The sequence below is a fragment of the Papaver somniferum genome, chromosome 11, assembly GCF_003573695.1.
Source record: "Papaver somniferum cultivar HN1 chromosome 11, ASM357369v1, whole genome shotgun sequence".
In the NCBI taxonomy this organism is placed as follows: Eukaryota; Viridiplantae; Streptophyta; class Magnoliopsida; order Ranunculales; family Papaveraceae; genus Papaver; species Papaver somniferum.
In genome coordinates this window covers 39,052,497-39,073,957 of record NC_039368.1, presented here as the reverse complement: position 1 = coordinate 39,073,957, position 21,461 = coordinate 39,052,497, and the positions used below count along the sequence as shown (strand labels likewise).

Below are 21,461 nucleotides of genomic sequence, written 5' to 3'. Positions count from 1 at the left end.
TGCCATTCTCTGCATATGGTTGTTCTCTACAACATATCAAAATTTCATAGCAATCCGATAAGTAGTCAAGGAGATATGGTCAAAACATTGGGCAACGTACAGTCTGAAAAAAGTTATGAAAGTCTCCTGGAAGTTTACTGTTTCGCCTTTTCCAGGCTTGAAGACACATATGCAGACCGTGAAAATCTGACTTCAGTTGAAGATTTTATGGTGTTTTTGCTAAAAGACTGAGTTCTGAATTTTCTAGCGACGTATTTCAGCAAAGTTTTTCGTATATGCACATGGATTATCGTTCACTCATTCATAAATCAACAATTTCATGTTTCTATGGATAAAATGCAATGGAAATACTTACTTGGGTGGTTTCTGAAATGTTCAAAGGATCGGAATTGCCCGTGTCAACATCAAGAGTCTCATTACTTTCATTCGGTTTTGAACCTTGGGAATTTTTTTTATCTCTATCCTCCAAGGATGGAAGAGTATCAACACTCTCCACTTCCGTGGAAACAACCTCCTGGACATATTCTCAAACAATTAGCATTTTATCTACGAAGCATCATATTTGGCTATGTGGAAGAGTACTCACATTATTCTCTTCTTCAACACTCAAGTCAGAAACCGTCTGCCCAGCAGCAGAGAATTGAAGACCATCAATACTTGATGGAGCAAAGTTCTGTAACCAAATAACGAATGTTGGTTTACGATCCTAGTAATATGGATAGGAAAAAGTCACGAAGGAAAAGTATTGACAACTCACCAAGGAAACAACTGGGGACTTTATGGTGTTAGGCAACAGCTTACAATTCTTGTTCTCGCCTTCTCCACCGTGAATGACTGTTTCTGCTTCTGAGAAGTTTACTTCGATTCTAGGTCTCACAGCACGACCTTCCTGCAATAGAAAATTGATGCGACAATCAAAAGCAGTTATTTTAATCTTATGAAGAATATGCAAAAGATACATACTGGTGAACATCCTGGAGATGCCTTCCGCTTGTCACCGCCAGAGATATGTTTCAATCTTGGTCGAGAAGCAATCATATCAGCAGAAGGAGGCTCTTTCACTAAAGGTTGGCCAACCATTACAAAATCGTGTAAACGCTCAAGCTGCTGATCCCAGAAATCTATGTAACCTGGAGTTACATATGTAATTCGTTCAGAACAAGGAAACCAGTAAGAACCTCCTTCCACACATGTGCGATCTAAACAGGTCTTAAGTTGTTCCACTGATGGTTTCCTTATTCAAAAAGTTGGAACGCATTGATCCATACCCATCTGACGAGCTGCTTTATCGATGTTGTATTCCTCTACTGAAAATTCTCCATATATTGCTGATATCAAGTGACCTGGGGTACAACTCAACATGAAGGATCTTTCACCATCGTTCAAGTCAACACCAGATTGCAAAGTCATACTTTCTTTAGTATTTAAAGTTTTCAACTGGGAAACATAAGAAGGAATTAGCACCCAGGGGCGGAAATTAAACTCATATTCATTGTCTAACACATCAATGAGACGTGTCTTGGATTGAGGTTGCTTTGTAGACCAGCTCATAATCCTGGCATTATCCTTCTCAGGAAAAACACGACGAGGATCAGCAGCATTCAGCCCTTACAAGATATTACGAGGAATAGGTGCATAATTCTTGAAGCGCTCCCACATCAAGGCCCCCTTATAGTTCTACATATTTAATTTTATCCCACTTAAGGGATAACTAAAAGTTAAATCTTGTTAAAAGAAGAAAAAAAAAATTCTACTCCTCCACACAATTAACTCTCATTTTGCTTCTACAAACTATAAAGTTCTTTCCATAATCTCATTTTGCTATTAATTAGGTTCCTTTTATTTTTAGTTGTGCATCTATTTAGTGTTTATAGGTGGGTTAGATTAGCCATTAACTAATCGTTTGATAAACATCGTATTGGCGTAGCATTCAATCTTCATAAAGCCATCTGAAACCCTGAAGTCTATAACCAAGGAGTCCAGGTTAGAGTACAAAGAACCCAAGAATAGACTACCTATGGGAAGTTGTTCACCTTGAGCCATCTTAATGGCAAAATGGATTATAAATGGCTTTAGCAAAGATCCGATGTCTTCAAACACGTCCCTGGACAGCTATAAACACAAGAAAGCAGCAATAGATAATATATCGTCAGGTTCGTCAAGAGGGGTATCTCGTGGCCACCAGTGTGTTAAACAGTGGGCGTAACAACCTTTGCCAGACGCCTTATTAATTCTCTCCATCTCAACTGTCAAGATGTTGGAAACTGCTGTATCCTTTGCTGAAAGCTCTTCAGGTAAGTTACCCGTAATTGGAGATGCAACAAAGCAACTACATCCTCCAAAGTAATGGTAAACTCTCCCCATATGCATATGAGGGTATGAGTTGGAATGCACCAACGAGCAAGAAGAGCTATAATACCTCGCGCATCATGGAAAATGAACAAATCTCCAGATGCTTGGATAGCTCTGGTTACCTGTGCTCTATCCAACATGGCTCTAACACGAGGAAAACCCAGCATATGTCTCGCCCACCCAGAATTTTTTTCTTAAGGTCGTCGAGAATGCTTGAATTCTATAATCGACGCAAGAAAAAGTCCTCATTCAAGACAAAATCGAATAACTGTTCGAGGAGTCACTAATTTCTTCTGGACAACCTCTTTGGGATTTATCAGAAGGAGAAATGCTGGATATTGAAGACGTTTTTCAGTTCCCTGCTGAACCGCGAAAAATGCATCATCTATATTTGGAACGTTTTTGAGCCCAGGAGTTTCTTCTTCTTATTTACCAGCAGAAGTCTCATCCATACATGTATCGTCTCTGGAGGCATCATTTTCCTGGGAGTCAGACATATTTGCGAAGTAGCTGTAATGCGCGCAAAGATTATTTTAGAATATTGTCATACAAGACACAAACTTCGACAATATGATGGATCTATACAATCTTACAACAAAATATTCATGCAGGCATATACAAAAATGGTAATCCTTAACTCTTACCTCTTTACAATTCCACTAGCAGTGATTGTGATATAAGAGTTAACACTCCAAAATTAGTGTGTTCCTTGAAACCTGCAATAACGAACAAAGTTTTATCATTTGAAAATCGAAACTGATTTTTCATAAAATCAGAAACATAATTTTCATAGTATAAACATCCACAACTGAGTTATGAAACTTACACCAAGACAATATTTCATCATAAATAAATTGTCTAATTTCAAGGGTTACTCAAAACTCATGTTTTGATTTTGAGAAACAACGATTAACGTGAATAATTCAAGTAAAATTTTCAAAACTTTTATTTTACTCACGAAATCAATATATGACATTATATTATATGTCACGGTTTCGCATATAAAAAAAATCTCTTTTACTTCGTATGAGCATTTTTCTTTGAAGCGAAGGTTTATTTCGGTCTTGTGAAAAGTTCACACCTTTTAAGATAAAATTTTGGTTCCCATGAAGGCTCATAAAAAAAATTTTATCACTGGACACAAGTCTATTTCAAAATAAGAATCTCTCTCAAGTTAGGGATTATCACTAGTCTCTTGAATTAACGATCGAACGGACATACGTTTGATAAAATAAGGGTTTTCTACAAAACTCACACTCATATATACACATGTATAAAATTTAAGCATGAACAACTCATGAATAAATTATTGAACTTATGAAAAAAAAAAAAAAAATTCACCTGGTCGGTGCCGGCCGGGTGAGTTTTTTTTTCTTTCCCAGAAGTCGGTGCCGGCCGGAATGTGGCCGGACGGTGGTCGGACGGCGCCGGCGATCAACAGCTCCGGCGAAAATCTTCCTGTGCTCGGGCGTGAGGATGAAGAAGGGATGAAGGTGGTGGTCGGTTGTGTGAAGGTGAAATAAAAAAAAATTAATCCATTTTATATCAAATTTTATTTCCAAAACCTAATTTCACAAGGATTTCCTTATTCGGGCCCGACCCGTGAATCCTAAACCGATCAAGGTTCCATCACCAAATCAGCGGTGCTACACCACTATACGCTTGTTAGAAAATGCTCTATCATGCCACTGGGATATTCGTTCAAGCCATGATTCGCTCGTACAATCGAAAATCCGGTAACGTCTTATCTTACGACTAAGTTCAATTACTTATTTTGTTTGTAACTGGAAAATCACCATTCAGTGCTGACTGAGGAACATGACTGTCCCTCACTAAGAAGGAGACTTAATGTAGATGGTGGATTTTCGACAAGGGTTAAAATTGTAAAACCATAATTATACATGCTCCTGATCCAGCAATCAGATGAGTATTGAGGCTCATGTCTATCATTGAAGCATGAAAGCTCATGCCATTAAATCTCTGACTGAGAATACTGTCTCTCAAAGTATATGTAGATGTGTAGTCTCTCAGCTGAGGCAACGACACATCTCATGAATACTGAGCAATTTCAGTAATTACTTCTATATAGAATCGAAAGATTGGACGGCTCCTAAACAGCTTTCCTGCTAGTATAGAGCAATAACGTCTTCAAGATGCAACAAGGTTTTCCCTGACTATATAAAGGAAATGTGACGCTTCAACAAGATCATGTTACTCAACTCTCAGATAATTAATGCTCATAGGCAGCATGCCTGCTAGTATAGAGCCATCAATTAATTATCTCTAATCGTTAACTGAATATTCAGCAATATTCTACGATTCTTCGTAATATTTCGTCACTTCAATTCGTGGTTCTTCCCAACAGAATTCCACGGGTTAGTGATAAATGTTCAACGTACGGGCATCCGAGCCTCTATCGAGTAAGCCCCGACCAAAATGGTGCAAGTGTGCTCAGCAATAATGCACAAACGAGCACCTGAATGCACGAACGAGCATTCCAAAACACGAAGGAACGATGAACCTATGCAAAATAGGAAGAAAATAATAAATGCTAAAATATTAATTGAAGCGCCAGGGGACTGGGCCCACCGGCCGTCCGGTCGTGTCGTGGCCAATCCCATGCCTAATTTTATATTTTATCATATTTTTATTATTTTCCTTGATCTCATGAAAATCTCTTCATTTGAGCAAATATCCTTTGTTTCATGAAAACTCCTTAAATTCATGAAATTTCCTTCAAGTCATGAATAATAATATAAAATTAGGAAAACTCATGAGACAGGGCCCTAGTCAGTCCACATGCCACTTATTTTATTATTATTATTTTTATGTTTCCCTCATCTCATGGAAACTCCTTGATTTCAACAAACTCCTTGGTTTTATGATATTTCCCTAAAATCATGAAAAATATTATAAAATTAGGAAAAGTGCCTTGGGACCGTGATCCTTGGACGGCCGGCCATGCCTTGGCCGTAGCCGGTCCCACACTTCATGATTCCCTATTTTATTATTATTATTTCCATAATCTTATGGAAATTCCCCAACCTCATGAAATTTCTCAGTTTCATGGTATTTCCTTCACATCAAGGAAAATATATAAAATTGGGAAAGGTATTGCGGGACCAGCCGGCCAGCCATGCCCTAGCCGTGGCCGGTCCCACACCTTGCAATCCCCTGTTTTATTAATTATATTTCATCATCTCATAAAGATTCCCCAGTTTGAGCAAAACCCTGAATCCTTCATATTTTCTCAAAATGTTGCTCAAACGCGCATCAGAAGATATCGAAACTCTCAGGACTGAGACACATACATTATGGTGACGCGGGCATGTCTCCTTGACCGACCAAGGCCGACCCTAAGGCTTGCAAATAGCCGGTCTCGCATGTTTTAATAATTTTGGCCTTATTTGCTCAATTGCTCATATTGGGTCCAAACTCTTCTCAAATAACTGAGAATTTTCTCAAACGACCACCAGATGGTCCCATGACCACCAAGAGCCGGTACCATGACCCCTTGATCGGTCCCTCATCTCTCCATAATTAGGTTTTACTACCTAACGCTCACACGAGCATTATTTCAATAAATGATTAAACCAGCATTTAATCATCCTTTCACCAACTGGTCTTCAGGAGACTTTGGTATTTTGCTCATTTGAGCATCTGGGCGTTACATGGTCGAATCGTCATCCCATGTAGCCGGTCCCTCCGTTACTCTGTGGTTGATTATCAATAAATCATCGATTGATCAAAAATTAAGGTTTCGAATCCAGAGCTCTGCAAAAAATAATTCTGAGCAGATTCAAATACTAATAATTTTATGATTATCCCGTGATCAATACTTTTATTATTATGCTCGGCCTAGCTGCCAGTATCTTAAATTAATATTTTATTTATATGGTCTTGACACCAACAATTCATCAGACGAGCAACACTTGCTCATACGAGCAATATTTGCTCAGACTAAGGAATATTGGTTCAACTATAAATATTCAACAATACAGCAACATTTTCTCACCTTAAGTTATCAATATTTATTCGACAATATACTTTTGTCTCAGCAGGCATGTTCAATTCATGAGTCTCAGAACATTTGAAAATCACGTTCAACTCAGCAATGCAAGGACTCATCATCCCATAAAGTCAGCAACTGACTCCACAATCACGAGATGTCAATCATGTCACATGGGGGGATATTAACTAGGGTTTTGGTATGGCGGTCTATGACACGTGTGTTCATACATACGACGAGAATGTGAGCAAATCATGCAATCAGTTCGAGGAGTTAGCAAAGTAGTGGGTGGAAAATTAACCAAGTCTTTGCACGATGAGCAACTGGTTTTGACACGATTTACACTTCCCCACTCTTTGACTCCAGCAACTGTCACACTTTATGGGATCAGGGTGTTTACAATTCTAGCAATATAAATAAGTCTCTGAATCATGATTGAAAGGACAGGATAATCTTTCGTCAAACACACAACACGAGATCAACAACTCAACGTCTGAGCAATTACTCTCAACATAGAAAATTCAATCAATCAGAGATTATCTTACTTTCAGGCAGGATACAAAACACACCTACAATCTTTGATCACCATTGATCTCACACATTTTTCAGCTTCCCTCCTACAGATCAACCCACCCTCTCTTGTGACCGAATTGACTCTGGAACGACCATTGTCTTGGTTTAGGCCGGAGTCTTACAGATTGATCTCTCGAACTTAAAGCACTCCCTTTTTGCGGTGCATCTGTGTGAGGTTGAGCATTTGCTCGGTTCAAGGAGTCCCCTACGCACGGTCACCTCCTCAATTCCGTAAAAACCAGCAAATCGTGTTTTCCCCATCTACACCTCTCAATCTTCAGAAATATCAGTTAACTCACTAAGTTCTCTTTTTAGCTCACGTAAGGTGTTCTTTGTCAACTCACTAAGTTCTCTTTTCAGAAATGCAGACAACATTTGTTCATAGTGAGTTATCTTTTCTAAATGAGATTTTAAATCATTTATTTTGTTGATGAAATCTTTCACCATACCTCTAAAGTTATTATCAAAATGACAAACTGACAAGAGGCAGTTAGAGGAAGAACCTTCTCCATCATTTGTATATCTTTCTTTCTTCTTCCTTGAGGAAGTGATTCCTTCACACAGATACACATTAACTGCTTCGAATGCATCCCTTTTAGTGGTACCTCTAGTTACAGGAGCCATGAAATTGTATCTTTCAAAGAGAAAAGAGGTGAAGGACACTTTGATTATAAATTATTATAAATAGAATTATGGACACCCAAACCCTAGAGAACTTTGAACAAGTCTTTCATGGTTTATTATCCATTATCTAAATTATTAGGAGAATATTTTCTTAACATAAATAGGAAATTTATACAAATACAAACTTGAGCAACCTTGATGCAAACCTCATTTTCTCAAGTTAAAGATGAGGATACGGACGTCACTGGTATTAGACGGTGACGGAGTGAGCCGAATACTCACATCTTTTACCACATAGTGGCTTATCAAGGTTTGTTGTATAAACAGATTTCTTACCTTGTCTGAATCTGGTACTACTGGTTTTTTCAGGAAAACCTTGTTGATTATCCAAAGCCAGATTCATCCTTTGCATTTTTATTTGAAGTTTGGCAATTCTTTTGTTGTTCCTCTTGAATCTCCAACACGTGTTTTGAACATGATTTGCATTTCCATAAAACGAACAAATCAATAAAGATTTTTTGTTCTGTTGAAATGCCTCATGTTTATCATAACAGTCAACATACATTGTTCCAAGATCAATCGGAACAAAAGAGTTGTTTGGTGCTTACAATTTTTCTTTTAAACCCTAAACCATTTGTGTTCCCAAAGGACTTCTGACCGAATAACATTGTTGAGATTTTGTCAGAACTTCCAGATAACCTTTGCAGGTCATCCGTAAGAGTATTAATCTCTTTTTCTTTTAGAGGCATGGTTCTAGTGAATTCATCATTAAGACAATCTATCTCAAGATTTTTCACCTGAAGTGATGATTCAAGTATCTTCAACGAAGCCTTTAGTTGAAGATTTTATTGGTGAATCTCTCTATTCAAGAATTCAAAAATCTCCATGTCAGACTCAAGTTCTGAATCACAAATTGAGTAGGTGGAGGTTTCTGCTGCAAGAGATGAAAGTTCATTGCACCCATCAGAAGCATCCAAGATGTTGACACCCAGGGAAGATTTTTCTTGTATTAAACCATCTGAAGCATTAACTGGAGAGAGACGTTTATCACATCTTTTGCTTCTTTTTACAAAATCTTTGATCTTTTCTATTATCAGTGATTTATAAAAATCAACATGATTGGAACAACATTCCTCAGCCCAAGAAAAGTTAGAAGATTCACTTGCGTTGGTCATAACATTGAACGCAGATGTTCTGACTGTGTTCCGATCAAGATCAAGTATTTTTAACTTTCCAATCAGAGTATTTCTGGAAAGCACATCAAGGTTATTTCCTTCAACGATGGTGTGTTTCTTAGAATCGTATCTAAATGGCAGAGATCTGAGAATCTGCATTACAATGTCCTTTTCAGGAATAGTCTTACCCAGTGCAAAAGATGCATTTCAGACACTTTGTGATTAAACTCATCAAATAAATCTTCATATGCCATACGAAAGTTTTCCCAATCATAATTTAGGTTTTGAATCCTAATTTCTTTTTTACATGTATTCCCTTAAAATGTGGTTTCTAAGATTTCTCAAGCATCTTTAGACCGAGTGCACGTAGACACATGGTGCTGAAGATCCGGGGTAATGGCATGGATAATTGCATTCAATCCGTCAGAATTTTGCTTCACAACAAGAATCTCGGAAGCATCATAATCACCAATATCCTTTGTAACAATTACAGTTCCTATTGTAATAACCGGAAGATTATAGCCATTAACAACGTAAACCCATGATTGAAAATTACGCGCTTGAAGAAAGGCACTCATCGAAATTTTCCACCGTAAGTAATTCGAGCCATCGAAGACTGGTGGTACGTTTATTGAGATAACACTTCTGTCCATAGAGTCAGATCGCTACAAACACAGACTTATGAGGTTTTAAACGTGTTTGCCTGCTCTGATACCAATTGAAAAAGCGGGGGTCTAACAACCTCACCCAATATTTCGCTTAGCAATCTGTATGGACTAACTCCAATATACTTTCAAGAGAATCAACTAGACAGTTAGATTCAATCTTAAGAAAAGTATATCAAAGAGTTATATCTCAATCTCTCAATTCAATCCGCAATCAAACAAATAAGAATTTGCGAGCCTGATTGAATACAAGAGAAATAACTTGAACAGTACCAAAGATCAATGTTCAAGGATCAATCAATTTTAATCAACAACTAAAGGTTGGATTTACCAATTGAACTATTCAACGCAGAACCTGTGATATTTCAATTATATGACGCGGAAAATAAATAACACAGACACCAGAAGTTTTGTTAACGAGGAAACCGCAAATGTAGAAAAACCCCGGGACCTGGTCCATATTTGAACACCACACTGTCTTAAGCCGCTACAGACACTAGTCTACTACAAAGGTAACTTTGATTTGGAATGTAGTTGAGCCCTAATAAATCTCACACTGATCAAGGCACAGTCGCGTTCCTTACTCCTCTTGAACCACGCCGGATTCTGCGCACTTGATTCTTAGCTTATCTCACCCACAACTAAGAGTTGCTACAACCCAAAGTCGAAGACTTGATAAACAAATATGTATCACACAGAAAAGTCTATTGAATAGATAAATCTGTCTCCCACGGATATACCTACGAGTTTTTGTTCCGTATTTTGGTAAATCAAGGTGAACAGGAACCAATTGATAACCCAGACTTATATTCCCGAAGAACAACCTAGTAACATCAATCACCTCACAATAATCTTAATCGATTAACGAAACAAGATATTGTGGAATCACAAACGATGAGACTAAGGTGTTTGTGACTACTTTTCAATCTTGCCTATCAGAGATATAAATCTCAGACCAATCTTACAATTGTACTCAATCAGGATAGAAAACAGCAAGATCAGATCACGCAACTACAAAGAAAATAGTTGGGTCTGGCTTCACAATCCCAATGAAGTCTTTAAGTCGTTAACCTACAGGGTTTCGTGAAAAAACTAAGGTTAGAGGAGAATTGACTCTAGCTTATACAACTAGTATCACACAGGAGGTGTAGGGATTAGGTTTCCCAGTTGATAGAGTTCTCATTTATATAGATTTCAAATCAGGGTTTGCAATCTAAGTTACCATGGTAACAAAGCATTCAATATTCACCGTTAGATGAAAACCTGATTAGATTCAAGATAATATATTTCAACCGTTAGATCGAACTTAGCTTATTATACATAAATGAAATGTACCTTCATTTAGGTTTGAGTAACCGTACTTAAACGTGTACACTTAGTCGGTTCAACAATAGTTAAACAATGGTTAGCCATATGAACACTTTCATATCAACCTTATTCATCTTTACCATAACTAGTTCAAATGACTGAAATGAAACTAGTTAGAGAGTTGTTCAATTGCCTAGATCTCATAGAAGTATACAAGACACAATCGAAGCAAAATCGATTTTGATTCACTCGAATCAATTCTTGAACATTATAGTCACGGTTTGCAAAGATTGCATTCCTTATTATTTAAATTTTTTAGTTCATGAACAAACCGATTTTAGAAAGTAACTTGCTTAAGTATGCAAACATGTACGCATACTTAAGTAGCCGGATTGAGTTTGTTTATTACTTCCAAATTCCAGCAGAAATTCACGGACGTGAAACTTCCGCCAGTATGCGTACGGGTAAGCATACTTACCCGTTTTCCAACAACCGCCGGTACGGGTACGCATACTTTAGGTTCCCGTTTTTATACTTTTACATAAATGTGAGAACACACTATGTTTATATCCAAACACTGTTACTTGTTCTAAACTCTCATTTCAATCATTAAACTTTCTTAGAGGATGTTAAAATAGTTGTTATCCACAAACTATTAGCATCAAAACGATTTTCAAGTTATTGAAATAATCAATATGACTTTTGTCACGAGTAAAGATGAACTTGGCTAAAGTGAAAGCTTACCAACACATATTTCGAGAAATAGATAAGCGAGATAAACTCGGGTCGAAATAGCAAATTTGTATAATTGAAGTCTATATAGCAATACGACTTTTATCTCAAATAGGAGATAAAATAGATAGACTTTTGAGTGATAGATAAGTTCAAGGCTCCACATACCTTTTGTTGATGAAGTTCCACAAGTTCCCTTGAGTAGTTCTTCGTCTTCATTCGATGAACGCCGTTGAGTCGAAAGCTCAACTACACTTACTATCCTAATCCGAGACTTATTTATAAGTAGACTAGAAATCAAGACTTATAGTTTTGGCAACTAAACTTGACAAACAAGCTTGAGATAGCAATGCTTGCGAGTTCGACCGAGCAATAACAATTTGAAATCTTTGCATTTGTTGTAATAGCTGAAGTCCGAGTCAGTCTTGTAACCACTGTTGATTTTGAATCACAGTTTAATGATCAATGTATATGAGGGCTTGCCTCTTTTCAAGAAAAAAAAAACAAACACAAACAACTTAATAATGAGCTTGATCCCTCTTAAATATGCTTCTATCAACTACGATAAAAATAATATTAATATAAGTAACTATGAGTTGTCTTTTTAAACTAGGGATATAGTCAAAATCATGATTTATAAGGGCCGATATCAATCTATATAGGACAAAAAAATCCTGACGATCCTGACCATTGGCTCGATGGACTGATATCAACCCTAATAGAGCTGGTATGAGCCCTTATAAATCATGGTCAAAATGCCCCTAAAATTTTCCAACATCAAAAAAAGTAAATGGTAAAAGATTCTCCACCAGTGTTTCGTACAGTTAAATTACCCATGCTGTTGACTATTATATACCATTCTTACCATGTTCACGATTTTTTACCATCTCTCTGTCTCTCTCTGGCCTCTGCTCATTTTTACCATCAGTCTCTGTCTCTCTCTGCTCATTCTGGGCACTCTCTGAAAACTCGTCGCATACTTTCTCTACCCGCGTTTTCTCCAACCCACTAAACTGAATCCATCAGGTCTCTTTCTCTTCTTCTTTTTCTAGTCCGAAACCCTAGAAATCTCTACCTAGGAGAAAGCAATGGCGTAAAATGAATCTACATCTGCCATTCGTATTACATTTTTGATTTTTCTGTTTGGATTCTTCTAAGGTACATTCTCTCTGACTCTTACTGTAAAGCTTAATTTCATGTTTGTTGTTCATATCCTGTTGTTTACCCTATAAATTTACCCTTGTTGTTTCATTTACTCGTCAGATTTGAGTTTTCATATATTTTTCTTTTCTTTTGTTTCGTTTTGTTTTTGTTCATTTCTGAGTGTATCTGTAATGCCCTAGTTTCTTATTGTTAATCGGAACTTTCATTGATATAAAATTATTGTTTCTTGAATTTTTGATACATGATTTTATCTTTGTTTGTGTTTAGTGTAAATTGTTGCTTCCATACTGTTCCTTCATTTAGATTCTGTCATTTCATCTAGAAATTAGGTTAAGGGGTATAGTTGTGTGACTGGTATTTTGCTGGGGAATTGTGTTATTTCTGCAAGTATATGGTTCGCATCTCATCAAAGACTGCTATAATGAATAGGAACATTTTTCTGAAGTAACAAAAATTGGTTGAACATATGCCACTCTCTCTAATTTTAAAAATAGTATTGGACTAAACTTTTTCTTCATCTGCTTAAGATGTTTTAAAACCTCTAGACGGGGCTTGATTGCGATTGTAGTTTCTCATTAACAAATTATTGCTTTGAAATTGCTTTTGATGATTCTGGTGAGTTTTAGTCACCGGATTATTTGATGACTGACTCATAATACCTTTGAGAATTTGCACACCACATACTTGAAAAGGTTTTCTGACAACGAATCATTGATGCAATTCATTTTATATCCAAAATGTAGCCTCATCTCCGTGACTCATCCAACTTCACATTTCATTAGATTTGCAATGCATGTTCCCATATCTCTCACTAACAGGTTATTCGGATAATTCATTCTTAATTGACACATATCTATATAATTCAGTTTGCTGTTCTGTTTTTATTTATTCTGTTGCTGTCTGTCTGTTACGGAGCCTATCTTAATATAATCAGGTGTTTCATTTTTGTCAGTATGCTTAAGCAACCGCCACTTCAGGCCAGTTGATGGAAATGGATATGCTACATGTATAAATGTTTCATTAAAAAAATTCAATGCAAATTCCGCGCAGCCTCCGTATTTTCGTTAATCAATCCTTGAAGGAGTAATATTTTCATGTTTTAGATTGTAGGTTATACAAGAAGTTATGGACTGGGGTATCTGTGGTCAATTATATAGCCAAGGTTCTTCTTTACCTTCATGCTTCGCTCAAGTTCCATTGATACAATTTGTTTCCGCACGAGGGTAGTTAAATTTTATTTAGTCATTATGGTTTAACAAGTTACCTACCTTATTCCTGAATATCTACATCTGTGCACCAGATGGAAAAAAATACATGGAAGATGGCGTGAAGTGTATTGACTACGTTGACTACTGGCCTGGTAATTTGATGTTGTATCTCTCAAATTTATTTAGTAGAATTAGACTTGAATTCTGATGACCTGGTTCCACACATGCTGTAGATGTGATCGAGGAAGATGCTGTAAACGAAAAGTATTGTAAGAAAGTACTCAGAAAGCTGATAAAGAAGGCAGATCATGAACTGGAAGAAGACCTGTTCATCCTTCAAACACGGCTGGAGTGGGCAGAAAAAAATAAACATGATGAATGGTTTGACACATGCTACAAAGGATTGAAAGAAAATATCCAAAAGCTCGAGTTGTCAATATGCAGTTTGAAGGATGTGGGACATGGGGATATTGATGATAATCACACAAAAGTGCTTAGAGAGCCTGCGAGGAGAGTCCATGAGGTTATAAAAGCTTTACTTAGCAAAGAGTTACAAAATAAACACGAGCAGGTTCGCACCTGAAGAACTTATATTATAACTGTCTTTCTTTAATTGGTAGCAACTCCAAACTACTTGACTGCATGGGATTCCTCTAGTCAACCGTGCATGTCTTAGATTTTACAGTCCCATGGTTGTTTTTTGCGAATAATTAAGTGAATAAAATAGATATGTAAGTTGTAACATGCTTAGGGATTTTTATTTTCACCGAAACCTCACAAACTAAGTTAGTTTTCATGTTAAAATACGAAGTTGTTTTGCTAGCTTGACATATAGTTGTCTTCGATGACTAAATTCTATGTTCTGTAATCTGTTGCTATTTGTTTGCTCTAGATGGGTCAGCCTGCAGATAGCATCCCGGAAGAGGTGAGATCTGATCAGCAGCCTGCGGGCATTTTTTCTGAAGATTTGAGATCGAGTGAGCTGCCTGCAGACATTCTTTCCAGAGATTTGGGATCAGATGAACAACCTTCTAAGATTGTTACTGAAGATTTGAGAACGGATACTTTAAGTCATTCTAGTGGACTGTCTGATTCAACTACAGCAGAAACAGAAAAGGCCAAATCGAAGTTTACTTCCTTTACTGAGTCAAGCTTGTGTTTGAAGCCGAATCCAGATGTCTCAGCAGCAGTGAACATCCAGGATTTTGGTGACACGGTTACTTCTGGCACTACTAGTATAATTTCATCCCTGACGGTTCCAGGACATATGAATGAAAATGCAATCCAGCCATTGAAATGTCATGGCCAAGAACCCATGATTTCTGTTATTGAAAAGACTCTCAGTTTAGTACCTTCTTTGGAGTTACTGCAGCGACAAGAAAAGAATATGGCCAGTAAATCTTCTTTCGTTCTCTCAAATCCATCCGTAAATTCAAAGGGGGAGGCGGCACTAAAACCAGAGAGTATTGCTCAATCAAATCGATCAGGTACCCAAAAATCTGGTCTAACTGTTACTGAAAACAGGAAGAGATCTACGTCGTACTGGAATTCAAAAGGGACAAAGAAACACATGCAGAATCACGTGAATGGACGATGTATGCCAGTGTCACTTAGACACAATTCTACTAGCGACATTTCAAGTTCTAATTCATCTTTGATGTTGCAAGAACAGATGGATAAACAAGTAATGCAGTTCAACACAGAACCCTTGACTTCTGTTACTTATGAACCTGTTCCTCTTTTACCATCTTCGGCTATCCAACGAAAGGTAAGAATCAAATCAGAGATCCATGTTGTCGAAGAGCCTAAAAGTATCACTGGTGTTTCAGTTCACCGGGATTCATCCTTGAACTCTCAAAGGAAGATAAGTCAGAGTGTGGAGAGTAAAGCTCAATTGTTTCCGTTGGGTACTGAAAAATCTGTTGCAGCTCTTACAGGAAGCATGACCGGTTCTGCTTCATCTTCCAAATCAAGAGGGACACAGAAACGAAAGCAGGATCAAGTGGAAGGCCAGAAATCCTACAGAAGAAGCTTGACGTCACGGGAGAAACAGAAGAGCCGCGTAATTCAGAAAGATGGAGAGAGAGTGAAAATGCCTATGGTTGCTTCTAATGAACCCCTGAGTCTGCCAGAGCCTACAACTTACAATGATTTGAATAACCTCAAATTAAAACAGTGGCAGAAACATGGGATGTCACTAGGTCTGAGAGGGTGGAAGGACTATCGAAAAGAAGCTCTCATTCATAAAATACTGGAGGCAAAAAAGCCGGATGCACAAATGTGTATAGGCACCTCAATGAGTCGATAATTTTGTTAATCAATTATCAGATCTGTACAGTAGTTTAGATTTACAGTTTGGAACTATTTTGTTATAGCTGAAATTCAGCTGAGGTGAATCGATTGCAAACCTTCAGGTTACTTCTTGAGGAGACTTCGGGTTACTATCGTATCATCAGTAATGATAGAGAACTTTTACTCTCCTCTCTCTCCCTCTCTCTATATATATGACCTTAGATTCTTGGTCCAAAATATGACCAGCTGTTAATATCTTCCCAAAGGATTACACCACAACTTACAGTGGTGACACCACTTTGAAGAATGTGCATATGCTCTACAGCTTGTAGCTATCTTTCATACAAGTTTTATGGTCCAGACTCCAGATTTTCTTTCTTTCTGCCACAAGCTCAATGTGCCCACTCCCGGCCAACTTGACAGCGCAAGGGAAGTTTACTGTTTACTAGTGTAAGAATCCACTGAACTGTAATGTAAGAATCCACTGAACTGTAATATTTGTTATTCTTGTCAAGTCAAGTGCGTCAATGACACCTGAGTGTGCCGGTGTACTCAGTTGTGTGCTGCTGACCACACGAAATTCCTCTCTGGATTGTGCAAAATATGTTTGTAGTAAATAGACATTGGGTTCTGTAATGAGAACGGATTCCTCCTGAACTATTTCCAGCTGCGCCTGTTTTTGAAGTACTAAGTGGTCCACTGGCTAAGGAAAAATTAAAAAGAACAAGATTAATAAAATGAAGCGGCAGATTTTAAAAATATTGTACCTAAAGCTGTGTGATCCCACTGAAGGAATTGAAGGTTGGTACCGAAAGATCTATATCAGCACTTGGCGCATAAGTGAAACCCACACATTAATTTACAACACAGTGTACATCCATGATTAAACTAAATTTTTATACAGTTTTTAAACCAATGCGTTATCCACTGATCTGAAATTAGAAACGAAAAATTAAATTCCTAATGAAAATAAACAAGAGCGTCGAGTTATTCCATGATCACATGAACCAGAATAGTTGGCCACATTAGAAGGAAAGAGCTACCAATGTTTTTCACTGTTTAACAGCAGTTCCAGAGGAGAGAAGATAATCTTAACTTTCCCTGCGAAGGAAATCAATTCTCTGATAACTTAAATGACTGGAGGTTTTTTGCAGCAGCGGCCCTATCTGCAGCTTCACGCTTCAATGCTCTCTTTGCTCTTCGCCCTGTTGGGGTAGTCTCTTTGTTTTTATTATTAGAACCACGAGAAGGACCTGCATCAAGGTTGGGAAAGTTGCTACGATTTACAGGTCTTGCTTCGACACGCCCTCCCCTAACAAAACCATTATCACCCCACATTCGGTTACCAATACGAAGATTCGATGAGCTTCTCACCCTCATAGTCTCTAGGTATTCATCATCATCTTCGTCGTTGTCATACTCAATCTGGTAATCATAAATATCTATATGCTGTTCATGTGACTCTTCTTCATGGGAATCTACCTCCAAAGGCTTAAACCACGGTGCTCTAAGAAGCAGACATATACTTTCCTCAAACATGTAGTCATGAATACTGGCACAAGTGGAAGCAAATAAAGCATCTTCGTTAGACAATAGAATCATGATAACTTTGTTGGCTATACATGTAAACATCCAAAAGTAGTCTTTAGGTTTTAAACCTGCCATCAATCGATCGGTGAAGAAGAAGGAACTCAAATGACAGCTTACACTGCGGGCAACAAGGATCCTTAGCGTATGTGGCCCACCTCAGAATGCAAGTCACACTACATGATAAAAACAATAGAGTAACATATAACTGATACTCCGTCTCTGTGAACAGCAAGCAAGAGAAAAAAAAATACTTAGAAGGAAACACTTTTGACTGTTGTCCACTATGAAAGCAGAAGTTATTATTGCATACATTTGGTGAGGTGTTTAGATCTTTACATATCGTATTTGATAGGTAATCGACTTTTGTCTGTCAGATTTCCAGTCATACGAAGAAATGGTAGCAATAACAATAAAAATGCAGATCAATATCCTCTCAACCGATAATAGTGAACTAATGAGCTTCTGTCTAGCTTGACAAAATAAGACATGGACATAACAACCCACTTGGGTGAAGTTTGAATACCCCTATATAAGGTTGGTGAACTTATGAGCTTTCTTGACAGTTGACAGACTTAATTCACCAAAACAGTAGAAATAATTGAACAGTAAGAATCACATTAGTCGTGCTGATGATATATCAGATTACAGCAGTTGTAAAACTCGGTTCGAAACACCCACAGCTAACAACTATGTTAAACTTTTTTTAAGTAAACAACAAACACGGAGGTCAGATTGATATCATGGTGTGAAATACTATGTCACAAGGCATGATTGAATTGAACTGAACCTAAACTACATTAAGGTGATCTAAAACTTTAAAACTCTTTCACTAAGACTTTTTTATCTTTTTTATTTATTCCTGTCAAATCACTACAGGGTGTTAGTCCTCAAGGGAGTTGGGGGAGTTGGGTGTAGTTGTGTTTTTCCCGTTAGTCGTGAGAGAGTTCGAGGGAGTCTCTTAAAATCCCCGTTAGTCGTGGGAGAGTTTAGAAGAGTCTCCCCAACTCCCTAGAAAACCTCGTTAGTCGTGGGGGAGTTTGAAAGAAACTCTTAAACTCCCTGTTAGTGGTAAAAATTAGAATGATAGGGAGTTTGTTTTTTTTTGGGAGTTCTAGGGAGTTTATAGTGTATTTTTGCCTCACTCCAAATCTCTCAAAAAAGTAGAGATTTTGGGAGAGTCTCTCAAACTCCCTACACTCAACACACCAAACTCTCTCAAACTCCCAATACTCTCTTACACTCCCTCAAAATCCCCAAGATTCAAAATACATTAAACTCCCTCCAACTCACTCGTGGACTAACCCCCTGTAAGATGATATCCCATCATTGTTCTTTTTTCCTCTTTCTATTCTATTCCACTTCTCATTCAACTACCCCAAGATCAACAACCGCGATATGCAATCCATAAATTCCTAAGTTTTTACAACATTTGAATCTAAAATTCTTGAAATCATAAAGATAGAATATTTAACAAAATAGAAAGGAAGAAGGGTCAGACAAACCAGTAGGCATGCTCGCAACCTTTTATTAGGGCAGTTTCTTGAAGAACTATGTTGTCCATACAAATTGAACATATTCCTTCAGCTTCAGACATCATCGTACACTTATCAACCAATGATGATGCTGATGATTCCTCCTCCTACACACATTCAAACAAACCCTAATTAACAAACCCAAAACTAAAATTACCCAGAGATGGTTAGAAAATAATCAAATCAATGAGATGGTAGAGAATATTTTTTAATGTAAAAGAAATTACCTTTTCAGAAATTGTAATGGATTGATTTACAGTCTCCATAAAGATTATGGGGATTTGATAAATATGGAGGAAAGATGAAGTAAGATAAATAGAGAGGACCAAGAAGAAGAAGAAAGAACAAGTTGTGGTCACTCGGTCATGAATTCGGTGGAAGGGGATTTTAAGGGAGAAATCTCTCCCCAGAGAGAGAGAGAGGAATTCTGGGCGATTCCTTTTTGCGATCCTCTTTTGATGCGGTTGGTCGGTCCGCTTCAGATAAAGTGAGAATACACTGTATTCTTCTACCTAGTACATCTGGGAGCCCTAGCAGTCTGGCACCTCGGTCAATAATTCGCGAGTTGTGCCGATTTATTACAAATAAAATTGTTTATAAACGAATTTCAATCATAAACATCGAACGTTCCCAAGCTTGGAAAATGGTACCTCAAACAAATACCCTCCGAGTCTCAAAAGAAGGTATTATTATTTTCTTCATTTTAGTTTTAGGGGTCAAATTGAAATTTTTAATAATATATATTTTCCAAAAACATAAAAATATGTGTTTTTACGGCTTATCTATATTTCAAATGAGTTGTTCATTTATATTAATTTCATTTACGAACAAGTCGGATGTAACCTGAAAGCATTTTCGATTGTGGAAAGACGTTAATTTTAAAAAGTTACATCTCAAATCTTGAGATGGCATGTGCAAATCATTAAATATGAAAGGGTTAGGATTTGATAAAGCTAATAAAGCTAATCGGGTCGTGATAAGCAGGGTTATTCGGTGACTAGTTGATAACCAAATGATTTTGGGACTACCACACTTCAACAAAAACATTTCCAAACTCAATTGCTATTTACACGTAAAAAAAAAAACAGACTACCTAAAGGAGCTTGGGATAAGATAAAGTTTAAGTCATATCAAAAAATACAGCACTTGGGAGTTAGGAGATGGAAATTCTATTGATATTTGCATTATAAGTTATATTGAACCCATGAAGCAACTCCGCCCACAAAGCTGAACAAATTTCAGTACACTTTAATACTCGTGATTGATATATAAATCCAGTCACTATGAAGTGAAACAAGATATCTTGTCTACAACCTCTCTTGTAAAAGCGGTCCTTAACACCTTGAGCATATGGCTTTAATGATCTTACAGTGACAATATTAAATAAGATAAACTCAAACCGAGTTTGAACACAAATGGTGAATTTTTTAAAGAATTTTTATATGTTAGACTCGTAACAGTCTTTTTTTTACGCAAGTTAAGTGTTAGAGCATTGCTCGATCGAACTCACAAGTGTTGCTATCTCAAGCTTGTTGTCAAATTTAGTTGTCAAAACTATATCTTGATTTCTAGTCTATAATTAGTTAAGTCTCGGACTAGGATATAAACGTAGTTGAGAAACAAAGGATTACACAGTAATCATTGCGTCTACCGTTTGAATGCGAAGATCAACCGAAGCTTTTGGAGAATTCATCAATGAAAGGTAAGTAAAGACTGAACCAACTATATCTCAAGTTATATACACTTTCTATCATTTGAGGCGATGTCGCATAATTATTTAGACTAGTATGCATAGGCAAGAATTTCGAGTCAAGTTTATCTTGATAATTTCTCGAAATATAATTACTAAGCTTAATGGACATTTGTTCATACTTGATGAATTTCGGTTAAGGAAAATTTATTGTTCGGAATCAAAGTGATTCAAGTTTATCATTTGGAAATATCCTGGAACAGTAATATGTGTCATTGATGTTATTAAGGAATGTTTCGAATTAATTTAGAGAAATATAGAACTACTATTGATTCAGATACAAGACAGTGGTATCAATTTTACTGGGGAAACTGTCATAAGTATGAACCTGTATTACATGTATTCGTACAAGTAGAGGAGTAGCTATATACATATCGACTTACAGATTAGTGGTAAACATATTCTTACGCATATCATACTGAAAAATCTGTGTGACTCGTGAACCGAATCGGTATGCATACTCGTATGCAAACCATTATTGAACTGT

The 21,461-nt window shown here is 37.1% G+C and overlaps 2 protein-coding genes across 6 annotated transcripts; one reads left to right on the top strand and one right to left on the bottom strand.

Annotated features, from left to right (window-relative positions):
• Nucleotides 1–12,387: 12,387 nt before the first annotated feature.
• LOC113320915 lies at nt 12,388–16,290 on the top strand. 3 transcript variants are annotated; one of them, XM_026568811.1, is made up of 5 exons: nt 12,388–12,596; nt 13,713–13,764; nt 13,903–13,962; nt 14,044–14,381; nt 14,703–16,290. In XM_026568811.1, exons 2-5 carry the CDS (start codon nt 13,728–13,730, stop codon nt 16,116–16,118), a joined length of 1,851 nt encoding a protein of 616 aa, XP_026424596.1. In that variant the 5' UTR covers nt 12,388–12,596; nt 13,713–13,727; the 3' UTR covers nt 16,119–16,290. The 3 variants fall into 3 exon arrangements, with proteins under 3 accessions (XP_026424596.1, XP_026424594.1, XP_026424595.1); XM_026568809.1 differs by having other exon boundaries at nt 13,706–13,764; XM_026568810.1 differs by lacking the exon at nt 12,388–12,596 and adding an exon at nt 13,448–13,608 and having other exon boundaries at nt 13,706–13,764.
• Nucleotides 16,291–16,894: 604 nt separating this feature from the next.
• LOC113322942 (E3 ubiquitin-protein ligase RHF1A-like) lies at nt 16,895–19,687 on the bottom strand. Of its 3 annotated transcripts, none has more exons than XM_026571139.1 (4): nt 19,452–19,687; nt 19,214–19,331; nt 17,761–17,911; nt 16,895–17,654 (listed from the first exon to the last, which is right to left on the bottom strand). In XM_026571139.1, exons 1-4 carry the CDS (start codon nt 19,488–19,490, stop codon nt 17,216–17,218), a joined length of 747 nt encoding a protein of 248 aa, XP_026426924.1. In that variant the 5' UTR covers nt 19,491–19,687; the 3' UTR covers nt 16,895–17,215. The 3 variants fall into 3 exon arrangements, with proteins under 3 accessions (XP_026426924.1, XP_026426925.1, XP_026426926.1); XM_026571140.1 differs by having other exon boundaries at nt 17,761–17,865; nt 19,195–19,331; nt 19,452–19,685; XM_026571141.1 differs by lacking the exon at nt 19,452–19,687 and having other exon boundaries at nt 17,761–17,865.
• Between the last annotated feature and the right edge of the window lie 1,774 nt (nt 19,688–21,461).

Coding starts and splice junctions, on each gene's coding strand:
- LOC113320915 (XM_026568811.1), top strand. CDS start 13,728: ATGGACTGGGGTATCTGTGGTCAATTATATAGCCAAG. Junction 13,963..14,043: donor CTACGTTGACTACTGGCCTG/GTAATTTGATGT, acceptor CACATGCTGTAG/ATGTGATCGAGGAAGATGCT. Junction 14,382..14,702: donor TACAAAATAAACACGAGCAG/GTTCGCACCTGA, acceptor TGTTTGCTCTAG/ATGGGTCAGCCTGCAGATAG.
- LOC113322942 (XM_026571139.1), bottom strand. CDS start 19,490: ATGGAGACTGTAAATCAATCCATTACAATTTCTGAAAAG. Junction 17,912..19,213: donor AGAAACTGCCCTAATAAAAG/GTTGCGAGCATG, acceptor TGCTGTTCACAG/AGACGGAGTATCAGTTATAT. Junction 17,655..17,760: donor CACCGATCGATTGATGGCAG/GTTTAAAACCTA, acceptor CACTTGTGCCAG/TATTCATGACTACATGTTTG.